Genomic DNA, 17,249 nt, shown 5'->3' with positions numbered 1-17,249 from the left:
GTACCGGGTTAGTTTTAGTGTATTGGCACCGACATCAAAACCGCTTCGGCGGCCCTTCAGGGCTTCCGCTCTTCATCAAGGCCTGGTCCGCCCGACCACACCCGCCATCCAAGACTAATGGATCGGACCCCGTACCATTTCTGTCCTAAGTGTCACGCCAAGTATCCTTATACAGACCAGCACTGGGTCTGTAACCTGTGTTTGTGGCCCGAACACAGAGAGGATACTTGTGAAGCTTGCCGAGCGTTTCGATCGAAGAAAACCTTGAGATCGACGCGCAAGAAGACTACAAATGGTGTCAAAACTGAGACAAGATTTCGACTTCAAGAAGAAAGAATTTCCGTCCAAGAAACGGACTCGGGTGAATCCGACGGTGAACGAGACTCGACGGTTCAACAAACTGTGAGTAAACCTGCCCCGTCCCACACCCAGGATCACACCAAAAAATTCAAGGCCACGGGGACGCCACCGCCAGCAGGCCATGGCTCAACCCACAGAAAAGAAGGTGACCAAACATCGGCACCGAAAAAGGCCAAAGATTTTCCTGAAGAGTTCCGACTCCGGTCAAGATTCCGGCACCGAAAAAATTCAGCATCGAGTTGTCGAATCAGGCAAGCCTCGAAAAAGCTCCTCGGAACCGAAAAAGACAATTACATTAGGAATTTCGGTACTGAAAAAAACGGCTTCGGAGCCGAAACGCTCATCATACACTGAGGAGCAAGGGCTTTCTATGCAGCTCAAAGAAAGGCATAGATTTGAGCAAGATCTGGATGATGTAGAAGAACCTGACCAAACACAACAAAGGTTACAAATCCAGAAGGATACAGGGAAGATATACAGACCATCCCTTCTCAAATCAAAAAGGAAATTAGCCTTTCACGAAACAGAATTGCAGCCGAAAGCCAAAGTGATTAGAGACAAGTCACCACCACCACAGGTCTCACCACAACCATCCCCACTGCAATCACCAAACCTGTCACCAGTGGGTACACCAATCATGCAGTCACCCACACATACTGGGATGACTCAAGATGATGCGGATGCCTGGGATCTGTACGATCCACCTATATCGGACAACAGCCCAGAGTGTTATCCAACCAAGCCTTCACCACTGTACAGCATATACGCAAGTACTTGCCAGGGCAGCTGCGTTCCACAACATGACAATGCACTCGGAACCAGTGGAGGATGACTTCCTTTTCAACACTCTGGCATCCACTCATGCATCCTATCAAAGCCTGCCAATGCTACCGGGCATGCTCAAGCACGCACAACAGGTCTTCCAAGAGCCTGTCAAGGGGAGAGCTATCACGCCGAGGGTCAAAAAGAAATATAAACCACCCCCGTCAGACCCAGTGTTTATAACACAACTGCTCCCTCCGGACTCAGTGGTAGTGGGGGCTGCTAGAAAAAGGGCAAACTCACAATCATCAGGGGATGCCCCACCACCTGATAAAGAGAGTCGAAAGTTCGACGCAGCGGGCAAAAGAGTGGCATCACAAGCAGCCAATCAATGGCGAATTGCAAATTCACAAGACTTACTTGCACGCTACGACAGGACACACTGGGACGAAATGCAAGACATCATCCAGCATTTGCCCAGGGAACACCAAAAACGTGCCCAACAAGTAGTTGAAGAGGGACAGGCCATATCGAACAATCAAATACGGTCTGAATTAGACTCTGGAGATACAGCAGCACGGACTGTCAACACGGCTGTGACGATTCGAAGGCATGCATGGCTGCGAAGTTCTGGTTTTAAACCAGAAATATAACGGGCGGTACTAAACATGGTGTTTAACCAACATCAGTTGTTTGGGCCGGAGGTGGATACCGCGATCGAGAAGATGAAAAAAGACACTGACACGGCCAAAGCCATGGGCGTGCTCTACTCCCCACAGTACAGAGGCACATTTAGAAAACCACAGTTTAGGGGGGGTTTCGACAACAAACATCTGAACCATCCACCTCCCTAACAAAACCCACCTACCAGTCACAATACCAAAGAGGGGCGTTTCGTGGTTCCTACAGAGGACAATTCCCAAGAGGAAGAGGGAAATTCCCGCCCGCCAAACCAAGCCCTAGCAAACAGTGACTTCAATGTCACACTACCCCAACACTTGTCACCAGTGGGAGGGAAGCTAACCAAATACTACCACAATTGGACACACATTACAACAGACACGTGGGTCCTATCAATTATCCAACATGGTTATTCCATAAAATTCACAACATTCCCTCCAGATGTTCCTCCAAAACCGCACAGATTGTCTCCACAACACTTTGACCTTTTACATATAGAGGTCCAAGCACTGCTACAAAAACAAGCCATAGGGCTAGTACCCTATCAACAGAAAGGAACAGGCGTTTACTCCCTGTATTTCCTTATTCCAAAAAAGGACAAAACATTAAGGCCTATCTTAGATCTCAGAACACTGAATCTCTTCATCAAATCAGATCATTTCCACATGGTAACACTTGAGGATGTAGTTCCCTTATTAAAAAGAGGGGAATACATTACAACACTGGATCTCAAGGATGTGTATTTTCACATACCCATCCATCTGTCTCACAGAAAATACCTCAGGTTTGTAATACAAGGCAAACATTATCAATTCAAAGTGCTGCCATTTGGAATAACAACAGCCCCCAGAGTATTTACAAAATGCCTAGCAGTAGTAGCAGCTCATATAAGGAGACAGCACATGCACGTATTGCCATATTTGGACGATTGGCTAATAAAAGCCAACACTCAGCAACAATGTCAATCTCACGCGCAATACATCATAGATACTCTACACAAACTAGGGTTTTCTATAAATGACCAAAAATCACATCTACAACCATCCCAAATACAATAATACTTGGGAGCAACACTCAACACACAAAGAGCAATTGCCACTCCAAGTCCACAGAGAGTTCAGTTGTTCCAAAATGTAAGATCAAGCATGCAACCAAACCAACAATACACGGTAAGGTTTGTGATGAAACTACTAGGCATGATGTCCTCATTCATAGCTATTGTCCCAGACGCAAGACTACACATGCGACCCTTACAACAGTGTCTAACAAAACAATGGACGCAGGCACAGGGTCAACTAGAAGATCTAGTGTTGATATACCGCCAAACACACTCTTCGCTTCAATGGTGGAACCCTATAAATGTAAACGAAGGGCAGGCTTTTCAAGACCCAGTGCCTCACGCCATTATCACAAGAGACGCTTCCATGGTTGGGTGGGGAGCACACCTCGACAATCAGCATACATGGTCAATGGGACAATCAACATAAACTACTTCACATAAATCACTTGGAACTGCTAGCAGTATTTCTAGCATTAAAAGCGTTTCAGCCACTTCTAGCCCACAAACACATTCTTGTCAAGATAGATAATATGACAACAATGTATTATCTAAACAAACAGGGGGGGACACACTCGTCACAGCTGTGTCTCTTAGCACAAAAATTTTTGGCATTGGGCAATTCACAACAACATTCGCCTGATAGCACAATACATACCAGGCATTCAAAATCAGTTAGCCGACAATCTCAGTCGAGAGCAACAGCAAACTCATGAATGGGAAATACATCCCCAGATTCTACAGGATTACTTCGATCGTTGGGGGGACACCAAACATCGATCTATTTGCAACAAAAGAAAACGCAAAATGCCAAAACTTCGGATCCAGGTACCCACACCCTCAGTCCAAGGGTAATGCTCTATGGATCAGCTGGTCAGGGATATTTGCTTACGCTTTTCCCCCTCTCCCGCTCATTCCTTATCTGGTCAACAAACTGAGTCAAAACAAACTCAAACTAATAATTATAGAACCAACGTGGGCTCTCCAACCGTGGTACACCACACTGTAGGACCTATCTGTCGTACCCCACATCAAACTACTAAACAGACCAGATCTGTTAACACAACACAAACAACAGATCAGACACCCGAATCCAGCATCGCTCAACCTAGCAATCTGGCTCCTGAAGTCTTAGAATTTGGACATCTAAACCTTTCTAAAGAATGTATAAAGGTCATTAAACAAGCAAGAAAACCCACAACCAGACATTGTTATGCTAACAAATGGAAAAGATTTGTTTGTTACTGCCAGGCTAATCAGATTACGCCACTAGACGCCTCCACACAAAACATTGTAAGTTACTTACTACACTTACAAAAGTCCAATCTAGCCTTCTCTTCCATTAAAATACATCTCACTGCAATATCTGCTTATCTGCAGATTAAACATACAAAATCGCTTTTTAGAATCCTAGTTATTAAAGCCTTTCTGGAAGGACTAAAAAGAATCATACCCCCAAGGACACCACCAGTGCCTTCGTGGAATCTTAATATTGGGTTAACACGACTCATGGGCCCACCATTTGAACCCATGCATTCTTGTCAAATCCAATTTTTAGCTTGGAAAGTAGCCTTTCCAATAGCCATCACTTCACTTAGAAGAGTTAGTGAAATACAGGCGTTTAATATTCAAGAACCCTTTATACAAATACATAAACATGCATACCAAAAGTAATCTCTCCGTTTCATCTAAATCAAACGGTAGAACTCCCAGTTTTCTTCCCACAGCCAGACTCGGTAGCAGAAAGGGCATTACATACGTTAGACATAAAAAGAGCGCTAATGTATTACATTGACAGAACAAAACAATTTCGGAAAACAAAACAATTGTTCGTAGATTTCCAAAAACCACATGCAGGTAACTCCATATCCAAACAGGGCATTGCCAGATGGATTGTCAAATGCATACAAACCTGTTACCTAAAAGCTAAAAGAGAATTACCCATTACTCCAGGCGCTCACTCCACTAGAAAGAAGGGTGCCACAATGGCTTTTCTTGGTAATATACCAATGACAGAAATTTGTAAGGCAGCCACTTGGTCTACTCCTCATACATTTACTAAGCATTACTGTGTAGATGTGTTAGCAGCACAACAAGCCACAGTAGGACAGGCTGTACTTAGAACATTATTTCAGACAACTTGAACTCCTACAGGCTAACCACCGCTTTTGGGGAGATTACTGCTTTGTAGTCTATGCACTGCATGTGTATGTGCAGCTACACATGCCATCGAACGGAAAATGTCACTTACCCAGTGTACGTCTGTTCGTGGCATGTTGCGCTGCAGATTCACATGCGCCCTCCCACCTTCCCGGGAGCCTGTAACCAATTTAGTTGCATTGAAAGTGTATATATGTAAATAATTTTGACTTTAAGTCTATATGTACATACACATTTACTCCATTGCATGGGCACCTCTAGTATACTTACTTTAACAACTCCTACCTCACCCGCTGCGGGAACAAAATCTAAGAAGGGGTCGACGCCCATGCTCAATGGAGCCGAAAGGGAGGAGTCACTCAGTCCCGTGACTCGAAAAGACTTCTTCGAAGAAAAACAACTTGTAACACTCCGAGCCCAACACTAGATGGCAGGAACAGTGCACAGCATGTGAATCTGCAGCGAAACATGCCACGAACAGATGTACACTGGGTAAGTGACATTTTCCATATATATATATATATATATATATATATATATTTCATATTCGATGGCATGTATAGCTGCAGATATTATTCTGCCATCTAGTGTTGGGCTCGGAGTGTTACAAGTTGTTTTTCTTCAAAGAAGTCTTTTGGGAGTCACGGGATAGAGTGACTCCTCCTCTCAGTCATACTGCGCATGCATATCGACTCCGCTGGAGGTGGGGGCTACTTGGAGTCTGAAGATCTCTTGGAACAGGAGTCAACAAGCCTGGGTTGCTGCAAGAGTAATGGTGCACAGGGGTACTGTCCTGCAAGGAGAGGCACGGGCTCACCACCTCCCAAAATGGACAAAGGGCAGACAGAACCAAGGGGACCACTCCGGACCACCACCTGTGTTGCAGGATCCACGCAGTTCCAGTGGAGGGCAGATCCACGCAGCCGGACTGTCCACCTGGGTAGCTCTGAGCACCCCCTTGGGATGGTGCTGGACAAGGGAGTGGTCACTTGCCTTCCCTATATCCAGTTTCGCACCAGAGCAAGAACCGGGGAACCCTGGACTTGTGCAAATCGGTTTATGCAAGGAGGGCACCAAATGTGCCCTTCAAAGCAAACCAGTGGCTTGGGGAGGCTACCCCTTGTAACACCTATTTTCAAGGGGGAGGGTGTTGCCTCCCTCTCCCACAGGAAATCCTTTGTTCTGCCTTCCCCTGCCTGAGCGTGTCATGCAGCAGGAGGTCAGAAACCTGTCTGAGGGGTGGCAGCATCAGCTGCCCGTAACACCCTGGAAGACTGGTAGGAGCAATTCTGCAGGGGGGGGGGGTACTGTAAGGAGCCCCCAGAGTGCACGTGAAGTCATGCCGCCAATACTGACTTCAGGTACATGTCCTGTTTTGGTGTTACTATTATGTAGATGAACCACAGGTAAGTGACCTGTGGCCAGTGCACAGGTAAAATGGCTTCCCCACACTTACGAAGTCCAGTGCATTGGAACTGGGGTTAATAAGGGGCACCTCATGCAGAGGTGCCCTCACACACAGGAACCTGCACCCTGCCCTTTGGGCTGGAAGGGTCTACCATTTGGAGGGTGAGAGCACAACCACTGGGGTCCTGGTTAGCATTATCCCAGTGAAAACAATCTAACAACACTGATATGAGGCAAAATGTGGGGATAGCCATGCCATAAGAGAGTACTTTCATATAGACCCTTGGAAGAGAGTCCGGGTAGGTCTTCAGCGGAAAGGAAAGCCAGTGGGAAGGAAAGCCAGCTGAGTTGATGGAGCACCGATGAGTGACCGACTGGCAGCAGGCACAGGGAGCCGCAGGGAGGCCTCAACAGCGCCACAAAAGAGGAATCCTACATCGCAGGAGCCATAGAATGGAAGCTGATCTTGGAGTTGCAGAGGGCTGCAGGCTTGGGCTTCTTGGAGCCTGAAGAACTCCTTGGAGGTAGAGCAAGCAAGCCTCGGCAAGAGCAACAGTCGATGTGCACCAGATTTCCATTTTAGTGGCTGCAGCAGGGGCCCACTGTCTCCTAGGTGGATCAAAAGAAAAGAGGGGCCTGAAAAGGACCACAGAACCACAACCTGTGTTGCAGCGCCTTTTGTTGTCTTTGGGACAGCAGGATCCACCAGCCAGTTGAAGTGCCTGCAGATGCATAGGAGTGACTCCTTCAGTCCAAGGGAGATTCCTTCTTGCTTTCTAGTGCAGACAGAGTCCTTGTGACCCTAGAGTAGGATGCACAGCCACAGATGTTGCAGAATTCTTGCAGGAGTTGGAGAAGCAATGTTGCAGTGAAAGCCCTACCTGCTGGATGCATTCTTGTTTCAGTTGCAGTGCCGACTAGCAGTGGTTCCGGAGGCCAGAAGCAGAGGAGTCTTTCAGAGAGTTCATAGTGTATTGTCTTGCTCAATGAATCTGAGAACCCACCCTTGGGGGAGCCCTTAAATATCCCTAAAAGGGGGTTGGTCACTGTCTGCAGTGACCCACCTATCTCAGGGGGTCAGGGACGTCATCTACCTGGCCTAACCAGTCAGGTGCTACCAGGGGCCTCTTCCTACCTTGTTTCCAAGATGGTAGAATCCACCTGCCACCTGGCAGAGCTCTGTGCACCTCCCTAGGGAAGGATCTGGAAAGGTGTGGTCACTCCCCTTTCCTTTGTGTGGTTTCACACCAGAGTGGGAACTAGGGGTTCCTGAACTGTTGCAAACCGGATTATGCAAGGAGGGTGCCAGATGTGCCCTTCAGAGCAGTCTGGTGTCGCTCAGAGGCCACTCCACCCCAGCCGATAGATATATTTGAAAGGGAGATGTGGTCACACCTCTCCCTTGTAGGAAACCCTGTGTTCTGCCTTCCCTTGCTTGAGTTAGGCTCACAAGCAGGAGGACACAACAGTGTCTTGGGTCGGCCGCAGCGTGGGCTGGCAGTCAGACCCTGTAAGGTTGCACAGGCAGAATTGGGCGATCCTCTGAGAAACCCCAAGGGCACATGGTATTATGCAAATAGCACTGGAATTGGTGTAGTCGCTTGATTCCAACATGTTTGATTCCAAATGTGCCTATGTGCGGAGAAGCCATTATGTAGTTAGACCACTCGTGTTGGCCTGTGTCCGCTAAGATGGCTTCTCTGCACTTTAAAAGCTGAGAGAACGGAGTCTGGGGTTTGTAGGGGTACCTTGCTCATGCAGGGGTTCCCTCGCACCTAGGGACATGCACCCTGCCCTTGGGCTGAAGGGCCTACCGTAGGGGTAACATACAGTGTCCACATGCAGTGACCGGGATATAAGGCAAGCCTTATATCTGAAGTGAAAGGTGCATGCACTATTTCACGCAGGCTGAAATGGTATTCCTGCAGACAGTTTGTATGGATGGCACAGTACATGCTGCTGCCCATGGGAGTCCCCTGGCACACCAATGCCCTTGGGTACCTAAGTACCTGGCACACCAATGCCCTTGGGTACCTAAGTACCATATACTAGGGAGTTACATGTGTGCACCAGTATGCCAATTGTGGGTGTAAGTTTACCAGCAAACACATTTAGAGAAAAGAGTACAGACACTTTGGTTCTGGTTTGCAGGATTCCAGTGTACTACAGGCAATACATTCTGACTCAGGCAAAAAGAGGGGGTAACTGTTGGAAAGATGCTGCTTTCCTGCACATGGGATATACATCTGCATTCTGAAGACTTTATTAATTTGATGTTTTTATACAAACTTCAGTTTTACTCATTATTTCTGAAATTTATTTTTCCCTTCCTTGGTCAGCTTGATGCTAGTCAACTTCGCCTTTCTACTTGTTAATTTAAGCCAATTTGGCAATTGATGACTAACACCATTTATAAGTTGGATACACTTAACTTTATTGCAGCTCCAGTCCTTCCAGGCCTGCATGTATTTTTATCCTACCCTTCAACCTTTTTAACTGGCCTCATCCATCTCTTCGACTTGTTGGAACTGAAATTGTTTGAGTGTGGCATATAATAAGAATGCATGTGAGGTACTGAAAAATAGCAGCTTTGATTGTATTCGTTTTTTGGGAAGAACATTGCAGTCAGTGGTAGAAACCCTCCTACAGATTGTTGATATCAGGGAAAACTAAATTCACTGTAACATGGTTTTCTTGCTAACCTTTTTATCTTGCAAATCAACGTTATGTAGAACTTGCACAATTTTTTGTTCAGTGATCTCTGTTAATTCAGATTCTTCAATTCTAGGTTATTAGTCGTTTGAAGTTACCAGTCAAGGATTGCTATTCGCTTGTTGATAGTTTAAAGTCAAGATCATGTCCAGGGTAAGCTGAAAAAACTTGTTGCGTAATAGATATCAGTTAATTTAGTAGCTCTATGATATAACTGAAATAAATTGAGTTTTGAATGTCTTAATGTAAAATTCTGAAATTCAAATAAAATGAAACATGTATTTTTTTGTCTTTAACTTTGTTATTTAGGCCCTCATGCATTAATATCAATTAATATCAATTGCAAGCTGTTTTTGAACAAATCTTTATTGATTTTCATACATTATAGTCAATACATTCATACAAACATTTCCATATTCAGAGCCTCCGTGTAGGTGGTAAATTCACCCCCTGCACTGCTCCCTTTGCGTCCTCCCTTCACAGTTTTGTGGCAGTGGTATACATAGGGAAGTAGTTGGGCTCGGTCTCGTCATCTCTAAGTATCGTCCATGGCTTGAACTATTATAGACAGTGTTAGCTATTAAGCCAATGGCCGTCCCTGTATTGTTGGAATCTGGGGGGAAATATTTAAGGGGAGGTTGGGTCAGTGTCTGAGTGGTAAGTCATGCCGGTCCTGTGCTATGACTAGGGCTTCCTAGACCGTGGCGCTATCCACCAATCCCTGTCCTCTTCGAGCGCCCTGCATTTTAATCACCCCCTCATATCCCACCCACTTTAGCATCTCACGCTTCCAGTCCTCATACATGAGACCCCTGGTGTTCTTCCATAGCCTTGTGATTTCCCTCTTGGCTATCATGAAACTGACTCGTTATTTTTGTTGTTGGAGGTATGGGGAAACCAATGAAAAAGGCAATAACCTGTGGCACCGGGGATCTCTCGGACAATGACCGAGGCTATTGTATCGGTAATCTAGTCCCAAAAGTCTATTAACTGGGGCAGGTACACAACATAGGTAGGAATTCCGCCTACAGCTCTCTGCTGCAGGGGCTTTTTGCCTCCAAGTTCCCAAAGTACCAACTTATCCCACCTGGTGTAAGGTAGGCCCCCATGGATAAAGGTTAAATAACTTAAAGCATTGCTGGGCACCTTAGGAATTCCTTCTAGGATACGTTCCCAGACTCCCTCACTGATGAGGTTACCCAGGTCCCACTCCCATTTCTCCTTAAGTGTCAGTAATGGTGGAATCTGATGGAGACTTCTAGTGGCAGATTCTTTACCTATGAATTTCCCCCAGGCGTCAGACTGGATCCGGGTATTTAATCTCCGAGCAGTACCCTTGGGTGCTGTCGGTCTACTCTGCGTCAGTCGTTGGCGCCTTGGTCTCTGTGATGATGTTGCGGTCATATATAGGTGCCACCCCCAGCATGCTGATGTCCGTTCTTCTCTTTCCGCACCAGCCCCAGATCCAAAAAAGGAGCTACCCTTAGTTGTGGTTTGACTAACTTCAACCCTTTTGCGCTCATTTTTACCTTTTTCGTGTGTCGAGAGATGTCCAGGAAGACCCGGCTCAAAGTAAGTGATTCCTGTCACTGAATGATATTGGTAACGGATCCGCACCTCGTGTGCTTGTGGTGTCTGGAGCGCGACCACGGCCCGAAATTATGCTCCGAGTTCCATGCCATGAACCCAAAGGCTTTGAGGGACCGGTCTCTAGAGCTCATGGCAGCCCAGCGATTGACTCCGCATCGCTCCCGGTCTTGTTGGAGAGGAATGTCACAAGAACTGCTTGCAGAGTCACCACCTCACTTTGTCGTCCTTCAGCGACTTGGGATTCTTTCCAGCTGTGCTGAGTGGGCCTCAGTGTGACTCCTGTGCCTGATGCCTGTGAGTTGCCTGTGGAGGCTGCATCCTTGACTTCTGGCTCTTCTCACTGCCGAGGGTCACCTGGGATTCCCCTCCTTGGATTGAGTCTCCTTTACAAAGTATTTGTCGGTTTAGGAAAAAACAGTTACCTACCTCTTCTCTTCTGGTCGATGGGGGGCACTCTGGTACTTACCTTTTGGGGTTCCTAGCTGCTCCAGCTCCCCTCTACAGATTCCACTGACCTGGTTGGGGGTTCTGACTTTTGCATTCCATTTTTTTAGTATATGGTTTGTTCTCCCCCTAGGGTCTCTATTGTCCACTGTTATTGCACTGTTATCTATTGCCTCCTATACCCATTCCTGATTACTCAGGCGTATATAATGAGTTTACTCACCTGCTAGTAGGGTATTGCCTGTACAGTATTTTAGTATTTGTCACTAAAATAAAGTACCTTTATTTGTGTAACACCGTGTAGTTCTTTCATGTGTGTAAGTTCTGTGTGACTAAATAGTAGATCTGATAGAGACTTCTAGTTGCAGCTTACTTACCTTAGAATTTCCCCAGACGTCAGACTGGATCCAGAGATTTTTCTTCGAGCAATATCCTTGCGCGTTGGTAGGTGGTGTCGTTCAACTTCGCGGGCGTCGTTTACGGCATAGTAGCCGTGATGACATTGAGAGTAGTACATACACACCCACTCAGCACAGTGAAGTCAGTTTTTTCTTTCCGCGCCATGTGCTGATCTGGAGAGGGCTACCCTGGTCTCTTTGACCAACTTCGACCCTTTTGGCAAGTTGTGTGGGTTTTTTGGTGCGTCGAGGATGTCCCCGAAGACTGAGTTCAAGCCGTGCGAAGACTGTCACCGCATGATGTCGGTGACGGATCCGCATTGGGTTTGTTTTTGGTGCCAGAAGCGCAACCACAACCCGAAGTCATGCTCTGAGAGCCGGGCCATGCAGCCGAAGGCCCTGAGGGAGCGTTCTCTCAAGCTCATAGTAGCCTGGCGCTCAACTCTAGTAGATCCTGGCCTCGCTTGAGAGGAAGGTCTCAAGACCGTTGGCGAAACCACCACCACTCATCTTCCTTCAAATCTTAGGGTACAGGTAAGAAAAAGAAGTCGTCGAAGCGGTCTCATCGCACTTCGATTTCGCCCCGTCGCTCGGCTGATGCGGTGCGAGAGGAGCGTCGATGCTCAAGGCCTATGTCCTCGGAGCCTGGTTCTGTGTCTGCTCCACACTTCTCCAAGTTTCCGGGAGCCAGAGCAACCCCTGCCCAACTTAGAGTTCTATGAGGCCATGCACCTCATATTTGGACGGACCGACCCTGATACCTTGCCTTCGGGCCCAAGGGGTTCGGGTTGAGGGGTGTTCGGGTTCCACGCCGGTGGCTTTGGCTCGGGCCACTGAGGTCCTCTCCGCACCAATGCCGGTTGCACCACTGAGACCTTCACTGGCGCCAGGTCGATTGTCGATGCTCCAGACTTCGGTAGTGACCACTATCGACTTCGACCCGATCCTTATCCCTGACGAGTCGGAGCGGCGTCAGCCGGCGCCACCTCTGTCTTCAATGGGGCCTACACACCCCAGGTCGGATTTGGACCCTTTTTCCTATGGACATGAATTCGGAAAAGGATTGGAGGGGTCCTTGGACCCTTAGGAATACCAGGATGACCCATCTTTGGACTGGGCACAGCAATTGGGTGAGGCCAGTGGACTGGACACTTCTGCAGATGCTGGCATGCTGTCTCCTCCTACCATGGCTACGGCGGAGGGAGCGACTTGTGTTATGGTGGTCAGTAGAGCAGCTGAGGTCCTTTGTCTTAAGCTACCTACTGTAGAGGTCATGTCCAACCTCCTGACAGAGGTGCTTGAACCAGCGGCTTTCACATCTGAGCCCCTTTTACCTTTTAATGACGCCCTCACTGATATCCTTTTGGGTACTTGGTCCAAACCCAACACGGGGTCCTGTGAATATGACTACCGTATGCCGCCTTCGGCCCACCCCAAATGACCCTAAATCCCTGTCACAACACCCCACGCCTGAGAGTCTTGTCATCCAAGCTTCTTCTTCCTCAGTTGAATTCCCTTCTGCACCCCTTGATAGGAAACCAAAAGGCTAGAACACTTTAGGAAGAAGCTGTTTTCTTCTGCCAGTCTCGCGCTGCGGTCAGTGAACACCGGATGCCTTTTGGGCCGCTATACCCACTCTTGGTGGGATATGGTTGTGCATGTTCTGCTGCAGATACCGGAGGAGGCTTTTGCTATCGTCTCCCAAGCTGTCAACGATGGGACGAAATTCACGGTCTGATGTGGGCTGGACATGACCGGCTCTCTGGGCAGATCAGTTGCTATGACGGTGGCCTTGAGACGCCATGCCTGGTTGAGTACTTCTGGTTTTTCTGGGGATGTCCAACAGTCACTCATGGACATGCCCTCTTATGGCTCCCGTCTCTTTGGAGACAAAGCCGACTCAGCCTTGGAGAGATTGAAGGATTCCTGGGCTACAGCTCGATCCCTTGGTCTTTCTACTGCCCCTCACCCCCAACAGTACGCTTTTTGCCCTTTTCGTGGCCACGGAAGAGGCTCCCTGTCGCATCCTCCACCATGCCACCCATGCTGTTCAGCCGATTCGTGGCCGGGGACATGGAATCCCGCGTGGGACAGGGAACTAGAGATCTGCCCAGTAAACCTGGTAACATTTTGACTCTAGTATTCATCGTAACATCCACATCCTTAGGGACATTTTCTCAGAACATCAACTGTTTTGTTATAAAAACACTTCCCTGACCCATACACGTTAGAGGGAGATTCCAGCCAGATGACTATGACTGTATGCTGATTGCTTCGCTACAGCTGCTTATGCAGACTTCAGGCCTTTGCTCAGGTATGGGGGATGATGTCTTGCCAGGGGAACCTGAAGGGCAGAACTAGAGCTTAACATGCTGTGCTTTACTGTAGCCTAGGTAGGAATTAATCTATTGACTCTAATGACAATATGGTAGTGTTAGTGCTATGCTTTACTCTCCTTGTCACAATTTTATTCCTGTCAAGCTTTATTGTCCTGGTTATTGCAGTTCATGCTTTATGGTCTAAGATGCAGTTGCTTCATTAAAACCGTATTGAAACATATACTGCCTCTGCTTGTCCTTGTATATATGAGACTAATGTAAATGAGAGAAATGGAAGAGATCTGAGTGACCACGATTTCCCTGAGGAATCAATTGTGTCATGCGCTTGGCTGCCCAATCATCCCTGCTCTTGGGTAGAGATGAAGCAATGCTAGTTAGCCGGGGCAAAACCCAGATTGGGGGGGGGACAGATGTCATCTGTAGTGGGTTAAGACTCAGTCTCCCACATCGCAGGAGATTCTGCTGCTCAAATCCAGTAGTCTCATTAGAATAATGAAAGCTTACATGACAGTTGCAGCACATCTGCGCAGGTTAGGGGTGTCAGTCTTCACTCTACCTCGACCACTGGCTGTTGAAGGCGGACTTGCCACACAGTCGTCTCCCACCTTCAGACTAAGGGGAGCCTCCTGCAAACGCTGGGGTTCACTGTAAATGTGCAGAAGTCACACCTGACTCTGTCTCAGACGCTCCCTTTCATCAGAGCTGTTCTTGGCACAGTGCAGTTTCAGGCTTAGCCTCCCGAAAAGCGTGTCCAAGATATTCAGGCTGTGATTCTTATCTTTCAGCCTCTGTCTTGAACTTCGGTGAGACGAACTCTGAGGCTGGTGGGCCTTATGGCCTCCTAGTGCCAGAGGGCCTATGCGGGCTCTGCAGTGGGACTTGAAATTCCAGTGGGCGTAGCATCAGGGGAATCTCTCCGAGATGGTCCTGATCTCGGAGAGGACTGCAAAAGACCTGCAGTGATGGCTTTGGAATCCTCATTGCATCTATGGCAGATCCCTCTCCCTTCCCAAACTGGATCTATCTATAGCAACAGATGCGTCTCTCTTGGGTTGGGGAGGCCACATGGTAGAGGCGGAGATCAGAGGCCTCTGGTCTCCGGCAGAGCCTGGGCTTCATATCAGTCTTCTGGAGCTCCGGGTGATGAGGCTTGCATTGAAAGCATTTGTTCCATCTCTCAAAGGGAAAGTAGTGCAGGTGTTCACAGACAATACTACTGCCATGTTGGATTGAAAAAAACAAGGCGGAGTAGGGTCCTGGACCCTTTGTCAAGAGGCCTTATGTCTGTGGACTTGGCTGGAACATCAGGGCATTACCCTGGTAGTTCAACATCTGGTGGGTTCTCTCAATGCCAGAGCGGACAAACTCAGCCGTCGATGCACAGCCGATCTCAAATGATGTCTCCATCCAGCGGTGGCGCAAGGTCTTTCAGCAGTGGGGAGAGCCTTGGTTAGATCTGTTTGCCTCTGCAGAGAATGTGCAATTTCAGCTGTTCTGCGCATTGGAGTTTGCAAGGCAGCACTCGCTCGGAGACGCTTTTCGTCTTGAGTGGAACTCCGACATCCTTTCTGCCTATACCACGTCTACCAAGAGTTCTCAAAATGATCTTGAACGACCGGGCTCAAGTTATCTTGATGGCTCTGGACTAGGCACAGAGAGTATGGTTTCCAAAGCTATTCAGTATGGCCATCGATCCTCCACTCAGACTGCCTCTTCGGGCGGATCTTCTGTCGCAGCAGCAGGGGAAGTTTTTTCACCCGAACCTGTCCAATCACTGCCTTCGTGCGTGGAGCTTGAGTGGCGCCAGTTGACGACTTTTTTTTCTTCCACCCGAAGTATGCGATGTTATCTTGGCAGCCAGGTGTCCCCCCACCAAAATGGTGTACGTCTGTCGTTGGTATAAATTTGTGGCAAGGTGCATCAACAAATATTTTAATCCCCTCTCTTCCTCTCTATCTGAGGTTCTTTGGTTGATTTTTTCTTTGGCCCAGCAGGGCTCTGCTTTGGGCACCCTTAAAGGGTATTTTTCTGCCATTTCGGCCATTCTTAGGTTACCTGATCACTCTTTAAATCTCCTGTTGTGAGTAGATTTGTAAAAGGTCTCACCCCTTTATTTTTTCCCACTCCGTTTATCATGCCTCAGTGGGATCTCAATCTTGTTCTTACTTATTTAATGTGTACTCCATTTGAGCCGATGCACAATTGTCCCTTACAGCTCCTCACCTTCAAAACTGTCTTTCTTGTTGCCATTACTTCTGCTCGCAGGATGAGTAAGCTTCAGGCCCTTTTGTCCAAACCTCCATTCTTGTCTATGTACCCTGACAAAGTGGTGTTGCGCAGTAAGGCTTCCTTCCTTCCCAAGGTGGTTACACCTTTTCATGTAGGCCAGTTCATCACTACCTACTTTTTACCCACCCCCACATCCTTCCCATGAGGAGGAGAGACTCCATTGTCTGCACCCAAAAAGAGCGTTGATGTTCTATCTTAATCGTACTAAAGATTTCCAGGTTGGCGATCAACTCTTTGTAGGTGCAAAGAAAGGGAAGGCGGTGTAAAAACGTACCATCTCTCAATGGGTACTTATTTGTATCAAGATGTGCTATGCTTTGGCCAAGAAGCAACCCCCTGAGTGCTTGCATGCTCAGTCCACCAGAGGGACTGCTGCTTCCACTGCGTTAGCACAGCGAGTTCCTGTCCTGGACAGCTGTCAGGCAGCTATGTGGGCGTCCCTGCACATGTTTGCTAATGACTACTGCCTGGACAGTTAGGGCCATTAGGGCGGCTACTTTGGTCGTTTGGTCCTGTAGGACTTTCTAGTATGATCTTGGTTCGCAGCCCACCTGCAGGATGGCATTGCTTGGATATCTATTCTAAGGTAAGGAATCTGCAACTAGAAGTCTCTATCAGATGTACAAGTTTCTTACCTTCGGTAACGAAATATCTGGTTACTTAAGAGACTCACCCATTTGTACCCAACTGCCCCATTCATAATGCCCCAGTGGGATTTGAACCTAGTCCTTACCTACCTTATGTGTGCCCCCTTTGAACCACTCCATAATTGTCCTTTGCGGCTCCTCACTGTAAAACCGCTTTCCTGATTGCCATCACCTATGCTCGCAGAGTGAGTGAGCTTCAACCTCTTTTTATCAAAGGCACCATTTTTATCTGTCCATCCTGACAAAGTGGTGCTTTGTACCCGAGCTTCCTTCCTTCCTAAGGTTATTATGCCTTTTCATGTAAGGCAGTACAACACTTTGCCTACTCTCTCATGAAGAGGAGAGGCTCCACCATCTGGATCTAAAAAGAGCGTTGACGTTATACCTCAGTTGTACCAAAGAT

At 47.7% G+C, this 17,249-nt stretch overlaps 1 protein-coding gene across 1 annotated transcript in view; it reads left to right on the top strand.

Annotated features, from left to right (window-relative positions):
* RNF17 (ring finger protein 17) overlaps window positions 1-17,249 on the top strand; it is a 1,983,649-nt gene that overhangs the window by 410,600 nt on the left and 1,555,800 nt on the right. The window contains exon 11 of the mRNA XM_069202301.1: window positions 9,216-9,292. Within this exon, the coding sequence (XP_069058402.1) occupies window positions 9,216-9,292 (77 nt within the window). The remainder of the gene's footprint in view (window positions 1-9,215; window positions 9,293-17,249) is intronic.

Source organism: Pleurodeles waltl, chromosome 8, assembly GCF_031143425.1.
Source record: "Pleurodeles waltl isolate 20211129_DDA chromosome 8, aPleWal1.hap1.20221129, whole genome shotgun sequence".
Taxonomy (NCBI): domain Eukaryota; kingdom Metazoa; phylum Chordata; class Amphibia; order Caudata; family Salamandridae; genus Pleurodeles; species Pleurodeles waltl.
The sequence above is the reverse complement of the archived record's forward strand: the minus strand, read 5'-3'. Positions and strand labels throughout refer to the sequence as shown.